The 21,615-nt window shown below is 33.0% G+C and overlaps 4 protein-coding genes across 4 annotated transcripts; all 4 read right to left on the bottom strand.

Annotated features, from left to right (window-relative positions):
* Positions 1 to 2,659: 2,659 nt before the first annotated feature.
* LOC108322397 (60S ribosomal protein L24) lies at positions 2,660 to 4,819 on the bottom strand. Its single transcript, XM_017554471.2, has 5 exons — positions 4,665 to 4,819; positions 3,947 to 4,022; positions 3,690 to 3,791; positions 3,283 to 3,431; positions 2,660 to 2,988 (listed from the first exon to the last, which is right to left on the bottom strand). Exons 1-5 carry the CDS (start codon positions 4,673 to 4,675, stop codon positions 2,832 to 2,834), a joined length of 495 nt encoding a protein of 164 aa, XP_017409960.1. The 5' UTR covers positions 4,676 to 4,819; the 3' UTR covers positions 2,660 to 2,831.
* Positions 4,820 to 6,765: 1,946 nt separating this feature from the next.
* Positions 6,766 to 10,263, bottom strand: LOC108322363 (sulfite exporter TauE/SafE family protein 4). Its single transcript, XM_017554441.2, has 12 exons — positions 9,914 to 10,263; positions 9,674 to 9,833; positions 9,358 to 9,558; positions 9,168 to 9,229; positions 9,034 to 9,082; positions 8,777 to 8,832; positions 8,595 to 8,681; positions 8,459 to 8,509; positions 8,118 to 8,357; positions 7,937 to 8,030; positions 7,494 to 7,634; positions 6,766 to 7,401 (listed from the first exon to the last, which is right to left on the bottom strand). Exons 1-12 carry the CDS (start codon positions 10,070 to 10,072, stop codon positions 7,319 to 7,321), a joined length of 1,383 nt encoding a protein of 460 aa, XP_017409930.1. The 5' UTR covers positions 10,073 to 10,263; the 3' UTR covers positions 6,766 to 7,318.
* Positions 10,264 to 12,349: 2,086 nt separating this feature from the next.
* On the bottom strand, positions 12,350 to 13,740 carry LOC108322405 (late embryogenesis abundant protein At3g53040). Its single transcript, XM_017554479.2, has 2 exons — positions 12,852 to 13,740; positions 12,350 to 12,766 (listed from the first exon to the last, which is right to left on the bottom strand). The coding sequence occupies exons 1-2, from the start codon at positions 13,548 to 13,550 to the stop codon at positions 12,545 to 12,547; spliced, it is 921 nt and encodes a 306-aa protein (XP_017409968.1). The 5' UTR covers positions 13,551 to 13,740; the 3' UTR covers positions 12,350 to 12,544.
* Positions 13,741 to 15,346: 1,606 nt separating this feature from the next.
* Positions 15,347 to 18,918, bottom strand: LOC108322357 (probable glycosyltransferase At5g03795). The gene is made up of 4 exons (XM_017554432.2): positions 18,389 to 18,918; positions 16,679 to 16,914; positions 16,253 to 16,601; positions 15,347 to 16,162 (listed from the first exon to the last, which is right to left on the bottom strand). The coding sequence occupies exons 1-4, from the start codon at positions 18,707 to 18,709 to the stop codon at positions 15,482 to 15,484; spliced, it is 1,587 nt and encodes a 528-aa protein (XP_017409921.1). The 5' UTR covers positions 18,710 to 18,918; the 3' UTR covers positions 15,347 to 15,481.
* Positions 18,919 to 21,615: the final 2,697 nt, after the last annotated feature.

Genomic DNA, 21,615 nt, shown 5'->3' with positions numbered 1-21,615 from the left:
TTTACAATTTCTAATTACTTGATCATTTATTAAAAAACTAAATTTAGAAAAATATATATTATTTTTATTTCTTAAAATTATATTATGTCAAAAATAATATATTTTTATTGATAACACAAATTGTTTACATATTCATAATAATTTTGTCTTGAAAAAAATTGTTAACATTAAATTACATTTATTTTCTTATATTAAATTATAATATGAAATTCTTATTATTGAATATTTGTTATACTTTTAGTATATAAAACATAAAATTATAATAGACATTAGACAAGTCATTTATATATTAATTAGAACTGTCAAAATGGGTCACAACCGTGGGTTAACCCATGGACCAACTCGGCCCACCACAGATTCGAGCCGGGTTGGGTTTAAAAAAATTGTATTTTTTTATAAGGGTCAGATTTCAACCCGGCTCATGCGGGTTGAACCCGTGGTGGGCCGGATTGGCCCACCAACCCACCTACCTATTTTTATTTTATTAAAATTTAATTTTAATTTTATAAAAAAGTATTTAATTTTTTTTCTTGAAAAAATTATTTAAATTTCTTATTTTCAAAATTAATTAAACACCCATGTTGGGAGCGAAATTTGTATAGATTTAAATTATAGAAATTTTGTAGATTTTTTTTATTTAAAAAAACTTGTAATTAAGTGAGCCAGTGAGCCAACTGGTTTACCTACCAACCCGTGGTGGGTCGGGCCGGATTCAAATTTTCTGGCTCGCTAATAAATGAACCGGGTTGGGTTGACTCACTAAGTGACCAATCCGTGGTGGACCGGGCCGGGTGGCTTGTTTTGATAGCTCTAATATTGATTAAATGACTAAAAATATATATTTTACAATTCTTTTCAGCACACAAATTAGATGAATATATTAATATACATTAGACAAGTTTACTAGACAAGTTTATGAGTATAGTGAAAAACATTAGACGAATTTGTTTATATACTAATTAGATGTGCATAGCAAAAAATATTATATGAGACACTTCATACATTGATTATATTAGTTTAAGAATACACATTATATGAATATGTTTAGACATTAATCAAATAAGTCTTGTAACACATTAGATATCTTTGTTCATACATGATTATACAAGTCTAGCAATATATGTTACACAAGTTTGTTCATTCACATATTAGATGAATCTATTAATATACATTAGACGGCTCTATCAATATTCTGATTAAACAAGTTTATTCATATACTAATTAGATGAATTTAACAATACACATTAGACAAATGTGTTTATATACTAATTAGATTAGTCTAAAAATACATATTATGAGTTTATCAATGTACTAATTATATAAATCTAGCAATACACATTAAACCAGTCTCTTTGTATACTATTTTATATTTACAATGACTTTTCATCTACTTGTTTTTGCATGCACCCTTTGTATTTTTAGAATATATCCTACATTTTTACACATGTTTTATTCTCTATATTTTTTACAAACTCTACTATTTATATTTTTTATAAACATATTGACTTTCTAAACTTATAAATCATTTTCACATTAATTCTATTTAAAACTTAATTATAAACTTGAAAATAATAATATATTTTTTCTTCAACCTTTAAATCTCTTTTAATAAACACACAAACAAAATCAACTTGTATATAGACCCAAATTTAAAACTAGTTATATATTTAAAAAAATTAAAATAAAAAATTTCTTAAGAGTTAAATTTATTAATAAAGTGTAATGTATTTAGATCTATCAATAAAATTGATTAATAAATTGACGTGCATTATTAATAAAGTGTTATTACAAATACAAAATTCCTGACTCAGTATTTTATGATCTTTAAAATTGATCCATAACTTGATCCAAGTATAAAAGTATGGGTGTTGCTTCCTGCACTCTATCACATTTCTCTATCCACCCCATAAAAAATCCTACAGAATTTTTTTTTTCAGTAATAAAAGTGTGATTGCTGTGCGGAAAAAAAAATTCGGAACTTTTTTATATTCCGAAAGTGTTAGGGTACAGGAAGAAAAATGATAAGTGTACGAAGTAATTCACTAAAAGTATCTATTGTGAGAACGTTAATGGAGAGATAAACCCATTACATAAACCATGAAATCCTAGTTGTGACGTTCAACGTTAATATGCAAATCAAAGAGACAAACTCTTTCTATCTACGCGGAATGCATAAAAAGACAATCTAAAAATTATAGTCTGTCTCAAAGATAGTTGTTTTCAACAACCTTTTAACCATATAATTTAAAACATACCCAGTCATATCTTGACCATTTTATACCATATTCTAGATTGAATGAATAGGAGTTTTCTTTGATCAGAACATAAGTCCGTCATCAGCAATAGCAAAAGAATTGAAGAAAAAGCCTACATGAGACAATCGTATTGCTAGCAATAGGTCACCGTTGAAGAACAAAGATGTCAGGCACTGCGTGGTTATATAGATAAAATAGTTGCTTTGAATCAAAATTTGGTTTGGTAATGAAAGCCTACAATGCAAATCAGGCACTGTGCATGGTGAAATCAATTGGAAGCTACAATAAAGAACATAATTGCAAAACATGAATAGCAACGTCATTCGGCGTCCCCGATCTAGGTCAAATTCAGAAACCAAAAACGACCCACTAAAAACAGCTGATTAAAGGACGAATAACGTGAATTATGCGGAAGGGGAATGCATTCAATAACTAGGTACGTACTTTCTGAAGCTCCAAAACATGTTTAATTAAGCAGTAAAATAAAAGATTAATCATGCAAATTAAATATCAGTACAGAAGTTTGAAAACAACACTATTTAAATTGTAGCAAAAATAGGAACAAAACTTAATAGCTCAGCGCTTCCCGCCTCCACCACCGAGTTTGGGACCTTTAGGCATAGCACCCTTGGAAACATTGCCTTTACCTCCTGCTTTTTGTGACTTAGCTGCAACTTCGGCTTTCTTAGCCTTCTTCTCATCCTTTGTCTTCTTGATCCTCTCCTTAATTTCACTGCACCACAACATCCAAGATCAGATGCATGTGGAATCCACATTTGAAAATAAAAGAGCTGTTAAAATGCAAGGCTCTGAAGCAGAACTACGGATTCAAGCATGTGACTACAAAAATATTCATAACACTAGAAATAAAGCAGGAAATTATTAAGAGGATTAAGCTTCTCTGAAGCGAGGTGAACAGACAGTAAAGCGTAATTATAATAGTTGATCAGAAAATGAATGACTAAGAATGTGATTAAATATGCACACATCTAACGGAACGAAGAGGCAGGAATTAACAAAAACACACCGAAGGGCAGCTTCCCTAGCTGCGTCTCTAACTTCTGGCTTCTCAGTTCTCTTCTTCTGGATAACTTCCAAAGTGGCACCGACAATGGACCTAGAGTAAGGCTTCTTGGCAGCACGTCTTCTCTTCTTCACAGCTTCTTGAGCAATGTCCTACACATCCCATTCACACAAGTAATTGAATCAAATGCACACAACAATTGAGGAATGCCCACAATAATCTGTTTTTACATGTGAAATTCGAATTACTATGCACTAGGCAATATCAGATGACACCAAATTCAGTAAAAAAGCAACATTTTCATTCCTAGACCGGTTCATCAATGCCAATGGAAATTCTCATTTAAAAAGTTCAGGATCTCTATATAGATTAATTTTTGCATCTTTCAGACATTTGAATTAAATAAATACCTTCTTGTGTTGCTTCCTGTACATTGCAGTCCAGGTAAGCTTTGATGGCTTCAAGCGGTTGTGGAAATACCTCTTGCATTTGGAATTGGCAAAGAGGAAAACCTGTAGATTCCACAAACAAATACCCTCTTTTCAATATCATAACTAATGACAAACAAAAACCGTCACAACTAATAATCATTAAGTTACATCAAACAAGACAAGATTTAAATAATGTGATAAATGGACCCCAAATTCAACGAGACATTATATGTCACCTGAGAATCACCACGAACAAATCTAATCCCTTTTCCTGGGTAAATCTTGGCACCACTGAATCTGCATAGTTCAGTTCTGATACAGGAATACAAAACATTAATAAGTCATCGTCCTCTATGAAAATAATTATCCATAGATCAAACATAATGCGTAAGACACTGAATAGTTTAGCTGAAACTATGTTCAACAATCTACAAGAGTTATGCGTCTGAACTTGTTCAAAAGCTTCAGAAAAAGAACACATTCTCCGACATGTTTTCAAAACCTATTGATGCCTCTAATAGTCAGAAAAGCTCAAACAGAAACTAAGAATAAAGAAGCAGATACAAAACTATTCCAGAGAATTAGTTGAGGAATTGAATTGAAGTCAGTAAGCAGCAAATGATAATGATATACATCTTGTGGAATTAATTTTAGACGCATCGAAAATTATTCCACACAATATGCTTTAGAACGAAACAATAATCACAAAAATAATACTTCAAGAGAGATAAACTAAAAACAAAATCCAAACCACTGAAACAAATGGAGAATGGGAGAAGTAAACCGAACAAAAATAATGAAAAAGAAAAAACGAGATTAACTACAACAAACAACGATTTTAGAGTACAGATAAGTGTATGCATCCGAACCCAATAATTATAGAAGAAAGTAACTGCTATGATATCCTACGAAAGGAGTTAAAGGAAGAAGAAGAAAGTGTTCATGAAAACTCACTTGAGGACCATGGCTGCTGCTTCAGCTGTGGCTGCTCGGTGTAAACCCTAAAACCTAATTCTCCCTGAATCTCTCTATACTCCGAAATAAAACCATATAAATGCACTCCTGGGCCCAAATTAAATAGCCTGGTCCATAAGAATCCGAATTTATCATTTGGGCTTCGTCAATGAGCCCATATAAGAAGAAGAACGCAGATAATAAATAAACAATAAATATTTTTTAAAAATAAAATAAAACAATTAATAAAAGAGGCAAAACTTATCGCGGGAGGATTTTTCATTAGATTGAAATCTGTTTTGTTTTTTTAAATCTCAATATTAAAAGAAAATTACTATGTTGATTGAACTGTTCCAGAATACAAAACTGTACCACCGAATGGCTGAATAATTGGTATTGTTCTAAAGGGTTTACAATCTTCATAACAAATGCGGTGCAGAAGGACATGATTTTCAACTATCGTGTTTTGATGAGTTAAAAGACTTTATTTGAGCATATTATGGTGATTAGAAATAAGATTAAAATTAAATTACGTTTACCATAAAACATAATCTCGATTAGCTTTATTAAAATAAGTCTAAAATTTTAATTTACAGAGATGTTGCTTGATTTAGATATTATGAATGTTTAACCTGAATCAATTTAATCAAATCTAAATAAATTAAATTAAATAATAATAAATTCAAATAATAAATTAACCTTTGTACTACTAATTATTATGCATGGATTATAATGATGTTTTTAATTTAATTTTATCTTTTTCATATTTATATAGTATGACATTCCAACAATTAAATCATCCTACTTGATTTTTTTTTTATAATAAAAAAGTAAAATTGAAACTTCAAAACTTATACCAACTATTTAAACACTTAGATTTTAAAATACTTAAACTTTCTTTTAAAAAGAGATTTGACTCCAAATATCGTACATATGTTCAAGAAGTTTAAGTTTAATGAACTCCTTTGTTAGATTGTGAATTCAATGAGCTAAATAATTAATTTAACTCTACCCCTTTTAAGAAAATTACAAAATTACGGACTAAACAAAATATCAACCTTAAATCAGGTTCACCTAAAGTTTATGACCAATTTAACATCAAGTATTACCAATGAGATCTGAACTCAATCATATAAGGAATTGACATCATTCTTTACCCAAAATTTTAAGACAATAAGTTAATGATCTTTCACCTTTATATAGTGTTATATTTTCTTATTCCTATCTAATGTGAGACTTAGACTCATATTTGGATTCCCAACACTATGAAAGTCATACATTAAGGCTTTGTTCATTTGAATGAATTTGGAGGAGAGTGATTGAGGAGATTTGAGAGGATTTGAAGGTAAATTTTGTTGTTGTTTATTTGATTGAATTTAGAGGTAACTGAGATTGGAGTTGGAAGTAAAGTTTGTGAGAATTAGTGTAGGATTTGATTGATGTGATAGATTAAAAAAACTTACTTCCAAATCCATTCTCATTTACCTCCAAATTCACTCAAATAAACAACAAAAAATTTTTACTTTCAAATCTTCTCAATCATTCTTCTCCAAATTCATTTAAGTGAGCAAAGCCTACAACTTTATTTATATTAGTTGTTTTGTGCTTTTATCTTTTTCCTAGTCTAATCATATTTTAATTGGTAGTAACATGTAGATTTGTCATTACTATTGTTAATCTGACCATTTTGTAACTTGTCCATTTTCAGTCAAGATGGTCAATCACAAGTAATATAGGTGATATGTCCAAGAGGTCGGCCTAGTTGGACCAAGGAAACTTTCTAAAGTAGTTGGCCAAGAGTGATCAATCAAAATAACTCGGCTCAGAGTGGTTAATGCAGAAGAGCTCGATCCATAGTAATCGATCAAGAGTGATCAATCCATAGAAACTCAACCCAATGAAATTTGACCCAAAGAATCATCAGTTTTGGAATTAGATCATTGGGTTGATGGTTGGTCATTCGAAGTTAACCAAACGGGCATACCATACGGGAGAAACATAATAGTTGTTTTATGATAAATTGTATTCAATTGATTTACGGCGATCAAATAATAACTTTGTTATACAAGCAAGTATAGAGACAAATTCTTTGAACTACTCGTTCAGAAGCAAACCTTTCAACCTTAAACAATCCAGTGGACATGTGAAGATCCGATGCAAAAGAAATAAAAAATCCTTCATGTTTTGCCATCAGTCAGTCGCATAACAACTCAACCACAGACTGATTTTCCCAAAGGGAAGAACCATCAAGCCTTATTTATTACACAGAGGAAAGGAACTTCCGATGGTCAACCAAACATTGACCAACATTCCTGAAAGTTGTTGTCGTACCCAGAATATACAAGCTTTTCTCATACTGAGTCCAGAACTGAATGGAGGCTCAACAGAAACTTAAAAAATATACATATCAAACAAATGTTGCACTGCAATGAGAAGAGTGTTAGCCAGTAGCTAACATTCAACTACAAACAGTGTTTCACACAAGGGAGGGCAGGCTACCATTATTTGATACTTGAAAAGGAAGGATCTCCTTGTCGGTGAACCAGGCATTGACCAACATTCATGACTCCTATTGTCCTATCCTTAATTTCCAACCATTTTTTACACACTCCACAATGTTGTCTTCGTTTGCCACCTGCTGTACACTACATGAATCACTGACTGCTGCAGAAGTCTAAAAATCCCATGAACTCATGGTCTTGGATCATTTTAATGCTCTTGTCAATACCAACCACACCTGAAAGGAAAAGGGTCAATTATATAGTTGAACATTGGCGCATAAACCATATATATAAATCAGCAAATGTCTTTGGATTTGAATAGCTTTACCCATGGTGAGAGCGCTAGCAAAAATGACCCCTGAGAGGATGAATACAATGATTGAAGCTCTCTCGAGAACTTCCATCAATTTCCTTACAGAATACTGTCCCCAAAAGCCAGCCAGAACAGACACTGCAGTGAGGTATAACGCTACAAAAGAAATGTGACAAATGCATTAAGCATGGAGCAGATCAGATCATTTTCACTACAGGGTATTATTTTAGTATGTGTTCAAGCTCTAAGGCCCTGGTGAAAAAGAAGCCTTTTTGAAAAGGAAGCCAAGTGAAAAATGGATAGTAAACATAGCATATGGTGGACCATAATATGTAGCCATCTTTGCCTGTTTGTTTCCACATGAACCTGTCACTTAAACTCTTAAATGTAGGAAGTGACAATTTAAAGGCAAGACAGATTGGAAAGAGATGTAAGATTGAAAATATTATGAAAATTACCATAAGGAATGGGAAACCTCTTGAGAAGGTAGAATTCCACCACAGATAAAGATGATGAAAACATCATCACAAATGTTGCTGTTGCACTAGCAACCTGTAATTTGAACAAAAACACGTCCTTGGAAGTTAAGTTGCTTCAACATTATTGTCAATCAAACTGTCTCTTGCATATGCAATTTACCTGGGGGATGACACCAATCTCGATGAGCAGAGGGCCCAAAATGAATCCACCACCAGAACCAAGTAGGCCTCCCACAGTTCCTCCTAAAATGCCACATAGTGCACAAAATAAAATGTGCAGAACAGTCCATTCAATTGATGCCTCACAGATGTATTCCATGTTTCCTGTGCTCATTCTCTCTTTGTAATCCCTGTATAACTTCACTGCTTCATAGCCAAATACCAAAAGTGCAATAGGAAACTGAAACAGAAAGAAGAAAGGTACATGTCAATACGTTGGATTTGACCCCACTGCATGGTAGTAATTAACAAGTGCTAGTGTAATTGATGTTCCCATTGTACCTGTAAGCTGAAAAGCACCCAATACCATTCACTACAGACCTCTACAGTATTCTGCAGACCCACAATTAATAGACTTAAAACAAAGAAATAATGAGTGAACAGATTTGCGATCTGAATTGGAGAGAGGGGGACTTGCCTTGGTGACTTGAAGTAGTAGGAAAGAAACCCACACGACCATTAGTACCAAAATCCTTTTCCACTTGAGATTGAAACAAAAAATTTGCTGAGGTGTTGTTCAAGGGAGAGAACAAAAAAAAAAGTCAGGCTTCTCCTCATCACCTAGTATGACTCGATGAAAAACTATGAGACTTTGCATACCATTGATGACTTCTCTTCTTTAGGAATCAACTGCTCATATTCTGTATCAATTAGTACTGCGCATAAAATGAAATATCTTCATTTTAAGAACTAAATACGCAGGGCACGCTTGACAGAAAAACTATTTCTTATTTCAAAATTTTATAACTTTTATGTACTGATTAATTTGAAAATGGTTGAATTGGTAAATCCCAAATAAAGTGCTTTTTGTTCTTAGTAAAGAAATGGTTTAAAGTATATATATAATCTTTACTTACGTTCCCCGTGAGAATTAACGAAAGTTGCTTTTTGCCTGGCCATTTCTTTCTGCAATTAGCAAACACAAATAATACATTTGCCTCTGTTAAATGATTCCGTTGAAGAACCGCGATCTCAAGTAATGAAACTTTACCTTTAGAAGAGTCTCTTCCCTCCACATCTGAGTTCCCTTAAAGAAAGACCTTGAAGAGGTACCTGTCAAAAGGTAAAAGAACATTTTCCACCATTTATCAGCAGAGACCAACGAAGAACTGATTCAGCCAAAGCATGGTTTGTTTTATAAGTAAACTTTTCTGCTAAAATAAATGACATGAGAGAGAGACCAATGAAGAGAATAATGATAAGGACAGTGATGAGCCAGTAGGGGAAGACAACACTGAGCGCTACACCAACAGTTATACCAAGCATGAGCATGGGCTGAAAAATAAGTCCCAGATCATAGTCTATTATAGGCACCTCTTTGGTTGGATGAGGCACTCTCAGGTTATACCAGACAGAAGCTGTTGATGCCCCCATTATCATACCTGAAAACAGGTGAACAATATCACACTCGGTCACAAAACAAGAACCAAAAAACCTAAGTTTGTGGACGTTCTCACATGTCACAAGGTGAAACAAGAAAAAAGAGAGCCTCATTACATTTAGAGAGAGCAGCAGCAGACTTGGTATCAAAACCCACAATAAGAGTGAGCATAGGAACAAAAATGCCTCCTCCACCTACCCCTCCAACGGTCCCAAAAGCTGATCCAAGAAACCCAATGACCGTGGCCAACGCAATTCTCCACCCCACCTTCAATTCCTGCACCTCCAACAAAGAAAGCATTAGTCTTTTTTCCCATAACGATAGCGTGACAGAGAAGAGATGAAGGTGTGACATACAGGCCAAACTTTGTCGTTTTCGGATCCATGATTGAGAGAGGGAGGAGACAATGACGCATCATGTTTGAAGTCGGAAATTCCGGCGAGGAACAGCGCAAAGAGAAGAGCGACGGCAGAGAAAGAGGATAGGAGATAGATAAGGAAGACTTTGGTGGACATTGGTGGCGGCCAATGCAAAGATTTTGGGAATCCAAAAGATAACAACCTTGAAGGAGATAGATAGATGCATATACATCTATAGATATTAGATAGTCACGTTGTGGCTTGCGTCCTAGGGCGTTCTCCACCAAAACTACACAACTGCAGAGAACATGACAGACATCATTGCTCTTTTGCTATTTTTTTTTTCTTAAAAATGTCAATAATTGTTACTAATCTAACTGTCTCATTTAGTAATTGATTAACAAAACTACACAAAAACATACATGGTATGTGTTTTGATTGAACAAAATAATCGTTACACAGATGAAATAGTATGTTGAGTGCAATGCCAAATTTCTAATTATGGCACTTCTGATCATTTATAGCAAAAAGAATATTTAACCATCAACATCTTCTCTTCTTTATGAAAGGACGTGGATTATATATACGGTAAAGGTTTATCGGATATAAAATTTTAATAAATATATTTCTTTAACAATATGAAAGTTATTAAATTATTTTTATTAATATAAATTATAATTTTATAATCAATAATATTTAACTAATTTTTATCAACTATTCTCTATTAAATGTGTTTAATTAGTCTTAATTTAAAGGTTGAACTAAGTTAGTTAAACTCGGTATTTGAGTGATATCTTTCAATAAAGTGATTCTCTTGCATCGCACAAATATAGTAACCTAAAACTTTGATTTTGTCGTAAAACAAATTGTTTATTATAGATCAAATAACAATTTTACTTTTATTGATCATCTACTTTACACTAATTTATCATTGGTTAAGGCAACTGATAAATAATATTATTGAAGAATGAGAAGAATAATGTGTGATTTGATCTGCTTTGCTAAAGCGTGGGAGTAAAATGAGTACTTCACAGATTTTCATTAACTTATGCTCACAATTCATTTCTATCATAAGCACGTTTTAGACTCTCATTCACGTTCACCAAACGATGTGAACCGCAGGCACGTGATACTGCGCTTCAACCAAAGGAAGAAAAACGTGCAGATTGATGTTCTGCTTCACCAACCAAACGGTGCAATTCGTGACTGAGAATTGTGGTTGGCTTAAGTTTTATTAGATACAACTATACAATTATTTTCTATTTTTCTTTTAAAGAATTTATCCAAATTAAAAAGGCTAACTTTTACTATAGTATATTAATTTTGATGAATAGTTCTTGTTAGATATTTTTAGCCGTTTAATTTTAATGAGTTATTTTTTGGTAATAAAGTTTAATTTATTTTTTGTAAAAGATATTTTAATATAATATCACTCAAATCTAGATAATGTGAGTCTGTTTGTGCGAGTTTGACTCGTTACCTAAATGCTCTATTTTGTAGGAGGAAAAGGAAGAGAGAAATATGGATAGGCTGTTAAGAAAGAAATATTAACATTTGAGCTGAATTCAAATGTAATGCAGTTTAATATATCTACTATTTTTTTTAAAGAAGTTTAGAGACTAAAAATTAACTCTTATTTATATATTAAATCACCATGCTTAAAATTTAAATTTAATAATATAAGTTTTTAAATTCAGAAAATATATTCCATTTTTATTTTGAAAATCTTTGGAAGTCGAAAGATCTCGTTGATCCGTAAATATGATATCCATAAATCTGATATAGAACCGAATCACATCGAATAAATTAAAAGTAGAATAAATTTGTTTGTAGTGCACTTGCTTTCATACAAGTATCTATAGGAGATTTTTTTTTCACTTATACCTTTCAAATTACTATTTTATTTAAATTTAACTGTTTTTTTTTAAATTCTCTGGTTTTTAAAAATTAACTAAACAAATAAAAATTATCTATTGTAAAAATTATTTATACTTATTTTTGTAATTCTAATTTTTTGAATTTAACTATCTATTTTCTAAAATTAAATAAATAAAAACTATCTACTAAATAAATAAAAATTATCCATAACTAAATAAAAATTATCTATAATTAAATCATTTCATCATTTTTGTTATAAAAAAATAATACAAAGAAATTAAATATGAATGTTGAAATTTTATATCACACATAATTTCCAAAAGGCAATCATTCAAAAATTTTATTAATATAATAATAATCATAAATATTAAAATATAAATAAACATGCATAAATTTGAAATTTTATTATTATATGTAAGTAAAATAGAGTTTTTAAATAGTTAATAAATATAAATAAATAGAAATAGTTGTCAAGTCACTTTATGTTAAACCGATTAACGTTTTTCTTTTAAAAAAAGAAATCAATTTTGATTGACAAAATTAAGTACACACACATTATTAAAATGAAAAGTGATCCAAACTTTTTATTTAAATGTATGTATATCCTCTAGAGAAGTGGACACGAAGGTGTTGATATAGGAATGAAAGCTAGAGGGGATGCTTCACCACAACAACTTCAAATATCTTTATTACAAAACACATTATTATTGCTACTACTGTTATACTTCATCCATAACATAACACAAACGTTCACATTTTCTCCCTACGACGCTCCACACGAAGGATACCTTCTTCCTCCATCTCGCCGCCCAAGGCCCTCTCCGCCGCTTTCATCGCATCCGCCACCGCTCCCGGCCGAGACTCTTCCATTTTTATCACCACCTTCTCTCCTCCATGCCCCGTTCCATAGTCCTTATCCTGCACCCTCACCTCTTGGGTTCTTCGCCTGGTATCCTCCGCAGTTCCACTCACCTGTTAAAGGAAAAGGAAGAAACATTAAATATTTAGTAACCAACTCAATAACTCAACAGAAAAAGTCTTGGAAGTTGAAGTTAACCTTTGTTTCGTCTCTGGTGCCGGTGAAGTAGCCCATAGCTCTTTTAGCAGCATCAGCAGCAGAGTCCTTCAACTCTCCAAGCTTCCCCGTTGCACTGTCCTTCCCTTCCTTAGCCTTCTCAGCAGTATAATCCTTGTACTCTGAAGCTTTCTGCACTGTAGCATCTTTAGCTTCCTTTGCCTTATCCGCGGCGTAGTCCTTGCTTTCTTTTGCTTTCTGAGTCGCAAAGTCCGTGTACTCCCCAGCCTTCTGCACCGTTGCATCCTTCGTTTCTCTCGCCTTCTGAGTCGCATAATCTGCATATTCCCCCATCTTCGACCCACCTTGCTCCTTCGTTATCCTCTCTCTGCTGGAATCGTAAACCCCTGGACAGGTCTCAACCGCATCGTGAGGCTTCCCAACCACCGCTTCCTTAGCGGCTCTGAACATGGACCCTATCACACCGGGTTTATTCTCGGTGTAGTGCTGCTGCTCTTTGAATGTGGTGGCATTGTTGTCCCTCATTTTGTTAACATCCTCCAGATCCTTTGCGGCGAGCTTCGCAGCTGCTTCTGCTCGTGCTTGCTTAAAGTTGGCCTCGGAATGAAGGTCGAAGTTGTCGTTGCGCTCGTTCGCTCTGTTGATATCGCCGATGTCTTTGGCGGCAAGTTTGGCCGCTGCCTCCGCTCTGTCTCCCTTGAATTGCTGTCCCGACGCCATTGATCTAATGGGTTGATTGTACGATGTTGTCTCGAGTGTCAGAGCTGGTTGTGAGTTGTGTTTGAATGAACTTGTGGAAGGTTGATGAATGAACAACCATGGGTGAAGATATATATAAGGTTTTGAAACGCAAAACGTTAAGGAGGAGAGCGACACGTGGAGAGAAAGGAGACATGGAAGTGTGACACGTAGCCTATGATGCTACTCGGTACTGACATGTATATATATCTTTCGAACCATCTCCTACCTTCATATCTATCCAAGATTATCTGACACGTGTCAGAAACGTGGCGTCCGCTGAGCTTGTCTTCTTTGACTCATGGAGGATTCTCTCGACCATGCCATTTCCCACTCTTTTGTGCCTGTTTGCTTATAATTAATTAATTTTAGTATAATAAAATTTACTTATAAAATGAATGATTATGTTAAATTTTAACAATAATAATTAACGAAACCTTGTTAAGGTGAAGTGTAACATTAAATGTATAAATTATTAGTGACAGTGATGTTTCGTTTTAAGAATTTTTGTCCTGGTTGAATATTTATTCTTTTAAACTAATTCTTCTAATTTGCTGACATTCCTGAAATTTTTTTTCAGCATCTTTTGTAAAGTTTAATCTCAAAGTTGAGGAATTTAGATGGATTGTATTTCACAACTTATTTATTATTATTGAACGGTTATAGTAGAACACTTTAAGCCACATAAGCAGGTTTCATTAAACACTGTAATCTCGGTATGGTAAACTTTATATACTTAGTTGTTTGTCCGATCTTGTATTGATGTAATACAATAACAAACTAAATAGTAATAAAATATGATATTGGTTGTATTTAAATAACAGTTTATTATTATTATTATTAAATATTATTTAAATAAATTATACAATTTTTTATTTTATTTACATTACTATCTTTTATATTATAGGAAATTTATATAAGATCTTAAAATAATAATTAATATTTTAAATTTATTAAATTATTATTATTTAATTTTAATATCTTAATAAAAAATATAATTTAAACTAATGTGTGAAAATAGTTTTAACTATGTTATTGCATAAATTAATATTAACGAAATCATTTTAATGATATAGTTACCTTCTTAAAATTACAACACATTATATAACTTTTGTAAAGTCAATATTATGATTCAAATATTTTCGAATAAAAATTAATTTTAAGTTTTAATTATATGTATATGTACATATTATTAGTTTTTTAGTTTTCGCCTTTTCTTTCTTATATACGAGATTTATTGATACATGTTTAATTCAAGTTTACGCTACCAACAAATTTATTTTCATGAGTAAAATTCATCAATAAATTCTATTTTATCAATAAATTAATAAATTTATTTCTATCAATAAAATTTCATTAATAATTTTAAAAAAATCTTATAGTGATGAATAAATAAAATTCATACTTAGATTATACGTGTTTTGATTGAAATTGTTAAAAAAAAAACAGTTTTAACTTCAAAGCATAATTTGTGTGTTGTTCCATATTATTTTCTTCCTTTTTGTGTTCGTTGTTGATTTTCCTTTCCAATTTCATATCGTGCATTCCAATCATTGGTCTGACCCAAAATAACCTCTGGTTCACATACCAAATTGTACTGCGAACCATGTATATGCATATCATCAATCCATATCTTTGTTTCAATCCAGAATAAGGGCTAATGGGGTAAGATGGAATGGGAAGGTAAGATGGATAAAGGTATCTAATCTCTTAAACAACACAGGTTGACTCTGTTCACATATTTTCTATGAACATTTTCCTCATGAAGAATGTAAATGTGTGTACCATTACTCATTTTCTTATTCTGAAAACTGAAGTTTTTTTACATGGAGTATGGGGAAAATGAAATATTATTTTTGCTTCTGACAATGGAAAAAAAATGACAGCATATTACATAGGATAACAATGGGAAACTAAGAGAGTTGTGATTGATGATCGTGGACTCTAAAGTTCAATCTTCTAAGCCATACAGAATGAAGGATCATGTGAAAGACATCGAACCTCTTGGGAGGAGAGTGCACCTCAAAGTGCCTCCTAACTTGTACCACTCTCCTCTGCATTCTTATATACTGTCTTGGAGAAATACTCAACAAAATTTCCTTCAATTTCGGAATCTCCTCAACCGAAACCTCAACGGAAAACGAATTCCAATTCAAAACATCACTGAACGGAGGGACATAGTGATCCGAAATCAGAACTGGGACACACCCTGTGTAGATTGCCTCCACCACTCTCGGACTCGCCACCTCGTACCCACTGGGACAAAGACAGAACCTGCTCTTCCTCAGCATCTCATAGTACGACACACCCTTCGGAAGGTACTTCTGAACCTTTATGTCCTCGTCCTTGTTTTCCCACTGTTCAAGAAGAACCGGCCTAATTGGGCCGTGAAGTCCACCGGCAAAGAAGGCCAAGAGTGGACGCTTCGAAGCAGACGGCCCACCGATCAAACCGTTTATGGAACCACTTTGGAGGTTAATTTCCGGCAAAGAGACATCCTTCGAGGGCTTGAATCCCTCAGAAGTGTTAGCATTGCACAACACGCGTATCGAATTATCTTTCAAATTAGGAACCGAGCGCGAAGTCTCTGGCCCCTGAAAAACAATTTACAACAATCAAGATTATTTTCTGATGATCATTAAAATATAAAATAAAAAAGCACAATGCAGTGATGGTTTACTTGCCCAATCGTGGCAAGCAAGATAGAAATGATCAGCTCCAAGGCTTCTGTTCCAATAGGGGTATCTTCCTGCGATGACGTCGATGTAATCCGTGACAGTTTTTTTTATGGGGCTAAAGTCATGAGAGTCTCGTACATACACGAATTGGACCAGCATTGCTACACTAAAAGGTAAGAAAAAAACATGTGCTTTCTCAGGATCTCTTGTTCGGAATTTCTCGTTCATCTCAATAGCATGGATGAAATTCCCCTCCATCGAGTATATGCTCTTGCAAGGTCCGTTATGAAAAACCGGAGCCTCCCCTTCTTCGTACACATACACTTTCAGCTGTTTCTCCATTTCCAAGTAACTCCTGTAACATGCCAAAATCAAATTACTTACTTACTTTTGTTAAGCCGACAAAGTCCTAATGTTATTTGCTTCTTTTACCTGTGAAATGCATTGGCATTCATGTACATTGGTCCAATAGGAGCGTAGTCTGTATCTTGCGTTTGATTTCCGTTTCTTGCTTCTCTAATCGCAGCTCGAGCTTTTATTAGACCTGCTTCGGTCCTGTCTAAGATGCTGAATTTTCTTTGCAGTTTTGGCCTCTCTGCTGGAACATAAGACTCGTTCACGGAACTCACGTTGCCCAAATTTTGGGGAACGTTTTGTTCATCCCTGCTCTGGTAAATAAAATGACGGGTCGTCATCACCTTTATTTAAAACTCATAAATGGATAGCCTTTTAATTTCAACCATGCTACAATTCTCTGCCTAACAAGTCGCTTCTTTTCTATTTCCTTTCTTAAAACGGAACTTGACAACTAGTTTCTTAAATTTAAACCTTTTCGAAATCATTGCTACATTTGCAGTGTGAGAGTTGAATCCATGTATAAGAAATTGAGATAAGTCCCATCTAAAATGGAAATCATCCAAAAAATAATTTAGAAGATAAACGCAGCCAAATATTTGTCACTGCAGTTTATTTTGGTAACTTGTAGAAACAAATTGCACACTGAAAACCAACTAAAGTATCTGAAAAGTGAAAACCCAAGGGATGGGGATTCGCATTTCTTTGCGTATTTACGAAGTTACTATATTCAACAAGGGGACATGATAGTCATATATTATAGGTCTTAAAATCCTCAAATACGCAAATAGCTCCTTGGATCGCAACACTAAGGCAACAAGTACAGAGTAACATCCAAGTTGATAGATCAATTTGCATTATTTCAATTCCTTCATTTCACAGAGAGAAGTTGTCTCGAAAAGATGAAAAATAAAGCAAATATATAATTATAATATGATAGCAGTGCGCAGACGAAAGAGTAAGGTTCAGTTAAATATCAATTTTTAATTCTTCATGTTCCAAATTTATCTTCATTCTACTAATTCAATCTGGAAAATTTTAAACATCGACCAAGTGCCATGTGAGATCGATGTTTTCATTTCCTCTGCTATAACTTAGACTGTGGTATTGCATCTCCTTATTCTGTAAACTTTACTTTAAAAAGAATAGAATTAGAATAACAACACAGTCAAATTGTATAATAATAGGATAAAATCTCTCCCCCTTCCTTTGGGTTTTATCCCACAACAGATTTATTCAAACTCCTATATCTTTTCTGCAAAATTAAAGAAAAAGTTAAGGTATCTGGTCTGTAACATTCTCAGTGCTTTAGTTGCATTCTTTTCTTTCTATCTGTACATTCTTTCCTTCTTAAATGTAACAATCATCTGACATTTTTAACGAAAATTTCACCTTAGAAGCTTCCATAACCTACACTGCACCTATTTTTCTACCGGACAAAACTCGGGAAAGAAAACTTAAATACTCAGATAAATTACTAATTAATTGAGGTAGAAAACTTGAATACAGGATCAGATTCAAGTTTTATAACAAACTCATATAATCTTTTTATTCAAACATTTATAGCATAGTTTTGTTCTTAAAAATAGGTGTTGTTGGTCTGATTCTCGTAGCAGGGTGGCTGCCCTTATTATTTGGATTATCACAGTGAAATTCTGTAGGAGTAAAGTAGAGTCGTATCGAAATTATGTCCCATCCTACCCCTGTTGTAATGTCATTCATACAAAGAAAGAAAAATGGCAAACTTAAGGGTGGAATTATGATAAGAAAAGAAGAAAAAGCTCTCACATGTTGTTGTATGGCCTGAACAGAAAATGGAGGAGTAGAGGAGAGATTGAAGTGAGTGTCATCGGAGATAAGATTCTCTCCGGCACGATTATCCACGGCCACCACCAGCAACTCTTCTCTCTGCTTCACCTCAGAAGGGGTGGTCACAGCACCACTACTAGCAGCTGAGGAAGTAACAGAGCTCAATAATAACACCGGTGGCTTCGCAGTGGAAAACCAACTAGAGGGGCTAGGACCCAAAACAGAAACCAGCCCTGCAACAAGCACGAGAGGAAGCATGAACAGAAAGAGCTTTGTGGACGAAGATGCCCCTGAACCCATTGAAGCTGTTTCTTAACCTTTTCCTACAGAATTCAGAAAGCAGGTGGTTTCTGTTGTCTATGCAGAAGACATAGTTGTGTTTTGTTTGTGAAGAGAGAGAGAAAGAGAGAGATGAGAGAAGAGAGTTTTGGTTTTGGTGGCAGAGGAATCTGACGTTGAAGTGTTGCTAATAAATGGGTGCGATATCAAGCCAAGCGTCCTCACACTTTGCCCTCAAAATCTGAGTTTTTGCATGCAACTTTTTGCATTTCCTCTTTTACCCCTCTCTTATGCTTCTTACCAACAACTCACCGACCCACTTATTAATAATCTCTTTATTTTCTTCCCTCTCTCCCAACCCAGGTGTTTTAGCCCACACGTGTCGTTTTGTTACTTCGATTTGCCTCAAACGTGTCGTTTTGGATCAGAAATACATTAGAATAAACTATAACATACGGACCTCACATATACAATATATTATTATTTAATGTTTTCGTTCCTCATTTTAAGTTTTATATTTTAATAAAAATATTAAAAATTAAAGTGTGAACAAAAGTTCTTCGCTTTACTTAGAGAGTCTAAAATAAAAAAACACAAGCTAAAACTATGTATAAAAGTGACAAATCAAAATTACAATTTAATCAATATTGTACAACACATATTAAAGTGTATTTGACTAGTTATAAAAGTTTTTTATTAATTAATCAATATATGTTTGTGGGTCAAAAATAATATGCCAATGGAAAAAATAAAGTGTTATAGAAAAAAGAAACACATTGTTTTTAGTTTAATAAACTCCATAAAAGCAACCTTCTTTAGTTTAATTATACCAACCATAGTGATCACGCTTTTACACATTTATTAAGACTGTTCTTGTTAGTTTATTTATAATTTAATTTTAATTTCACGACTCATTTAGATTCCATGCAAGTGTCGCTCTATTTTTTTGCTTTCCTATTTTTCTTAAAGGTTGTTAGAAATATGTCAAATCTTTAAGAAAATCAAGGATTTGTTTCTATTAAAATAATTTTTGCATTTAAATTGTATTACTTTTTTAAACTTTATTTTTTGTTTGTTTTAGTATTTTATAGGAGTTTTCCAAAATGTAATAATGTTTTGTAAAATAAACAGCTCCTAAGGGGTAGTAACAATGGCATGAATAAAAGTCAAATAAATGTAATATGATAGTAATAACTGAGAGTAGAAAAGCATTGACTAAAAAATAAAAAGACATTGAATAGGAGCAAAACGGTAATTTAGTAGAAGTTCATAAGTCATAATTCTTATGCATGCCACCTCCTATTTATTTCAACAACGGGAGTTAGAGGTCAAGCCATGATGACACACTTTTCCAATTTTCCAATTTTCCAATTTTCTTTTTATAATTTTAATATTTACAGTTTTTCCCATAGCTTCACAGTTTTACGCAACATTCTGCTTTTTAAGCAGATTAATCCATATGGTTGAAATATTCATCATCTTTATTTTGGTGAGTATAAAGCTCACATCTTGTGATAAAAAGGGAAAATAATGTCCCAAAACGGTAATATTTTATTTTTCCAAAACAGTCCAACCGAAGCACAATCGCACACAGTAACTTATGGATGAAATTTGCTATAAATGTGGTTTGGAATTTTTCTTAATTTGGTATTGTGCAAATTACAATCTCTCTTCAAAGTTCAAAAGAACACAAACATGAAGTAATGACCTTTTAAGAAAAAGTTTTTAATACGTTGCCAAATGTAAACATGGGTTTATTTTTTACACATACCATAATAAAACATTAATTCACGAACACGATTCTAATTCACAGGACTGAGACGACGTCGTTTTCCAAATCATGTAATTTGAGTGGTGATAAAGAACTTCTACTAAAATACCAATCCCAACCCAGAACCTTTTAATAAATTATATATATATATATATATATATTGTAATTATTTTAATGGATAATACTGTATATTTTTTAAACACAATTTAATTATTCTTTATATATTATACAACTAAACTAAATCATTACAATCGTTCAAAATTTATAATTATTATAAATTAACGCCTTTTGTTATTTTTGTATCCTTTCGTTCAAATATATAACACGGGCAAGATTTTTTGTTGTACTCATTAGACTGTTGTTTATGAGATTATTATTTTTTAATTATTTTAAATATGATTTCAAGTTTCCTTTTTGAGATGTGATTTTTTTTTATAATTTCAGTAGTAAAATGTGTCCAATTATAACAATCTACATAAGGAGATTGGACCTATAACTTTCTACAAACAAAAAAGCACAGCAAGCTTTCCGAAAAAACACATTTTTTTTAAAGATAAAAATATATTTCAGCCAAAGTGTTATTTAATTTTCTACATTTTCCATTTTTTGTATTTAAAAAGAAATTGGGAGAGTGGCTGCTAGTGAAGCCTCGAAAAAAGGCCAAAAGCAGCGTGTTATTCACTCAGTTCATTTATATTAAACTGCTTGACGCAACGGCACCGAAATCTCTTTAAACAACAAAAAAAAGTTGACCCTTGTATTATATTATAAAATACACAAAATACAAGTAGATCTGAAACCAACAAATTGAAAAAAATAAAATAATCAATTCCCGAAATTGAACATCAACAGGAAGCAACAACCACATAAAACATAGTTATTGATAATGTTAAGAAACATTGTTTGGCTAAGATTGTTGTTTAATGGGTGTGATATGGTGAACACTAAACATGCGTAAGTGTTTCTTGTGAAGAGGGTAAGGAGAGGTGGGAGAGGGTGAAACATGGAAATAAGTAGGCCCATTTCTCGTGTTCAATTCACAGGTTGAAGCAAAATTAAACGTAACCATTCGTGACAACTTTTAATTGGGCGTTGCTCCCTCCACCCCCACATGCTTCTCCCTTCACCTCCCCAATTTTATATAATTCCAATTATG

This window comes from Vigna angularis, chromosome 2 (genome assembly GCF_016808095.1).
Source record: "Vigna angularis cultivar LongXiaoDou No.4 chromosome 2, ASM1680809v1, whole genome shotgun sequence".
Classification (NCBI taxonomy): Eukaryota; Viridiplantae; Streptophyta; class Magnoliopsida; order Fabales; family Fabaceae; genus Vigna; species Vigna angularis.
The sequence above is the reverse complement of the archived record's forward strand: the minus strand, read 5'-3'. Positions and strand labels throughout refer to the sequence as shown.

Excerpts from the sequence above, each read along its gene's own strand:
- LOC108322405 (XM_017554479.2), bottom strand. The coding sequence starts at position 13,550 with ATGGCGTCGGGACAGCAATTCAAGGGAGACAGAGCGGAGGCAGCGGCC. Across the intron at positions 12,767-12,851 it reads GCACCAGAGACGAAACAAAG|GTGAGTGGAACTGCGGAGGA; the intron begins GTTAACTTCAAC and ends TTCCTTTAACAG.
- LOC108322397 (XM_017554471.2), bottom strand. Across the intron at positions 3,792-3,946 it reads TTGTTCGTGGTGATTCTCAG|GTTTTCCTCTTTGCCAATTC; the intron begins GTGACATATAAT and ends TGGAATCTACAG. Across the intron at positions 3,432-3,689 it reads ACAGGAAGCAACACAAGAAG|GACATTGCTCAAGAAGCTGT; the intron begins GTATTTATTTAA and ends TGGGATGTGTAG.
- LOC108322363 (XM_017554441.2), bottom strand. The coding sequence starts at position 10,072 with ATGTCCACCAAAGTCTTCCTTATCTATCTCCTATCCTCTTTCTCTGCC. Across the intron at positions 9,083-9,167 it reads GGGAAGAGACTCTTCTAAAG|AAAGAAATGGCCAGGCAAAA; the intron begins GTAAAGTTTCAT and ends TGCTAATTGCAG. Across the intron at positions 8,682-8,776 it reads AAGAAGAGAAGTCATCAATG|CAAATTTTTTGTTTCAATCT; the intron begins GTATGCAAAGTC and ends ACAACACCTCAG.
- LOC108322357 (XM_017554432.2), bottom strand. The coding sequence starts at position 18,709 with ATGGGTTCAGGGGCATCTTCGTCCACAAAGCTCTTTCTGTTCATGCTT. Across the intron at positions 16,915-18,388 it reads TTCAGGCCATACAACAACAT|AGCAGGGATGAACAAAACGT; the intron begins GTGAGAGCTTTT and ends TTTATTTACCAG. Across the intron at positions 16,602-16,678 it reads AATGCCAATGCATTTCACAG|GAGTTACTTGGAAATGGAGA; the intron begins GTAAAAGAAGCA and ends GGCATGTTACAG.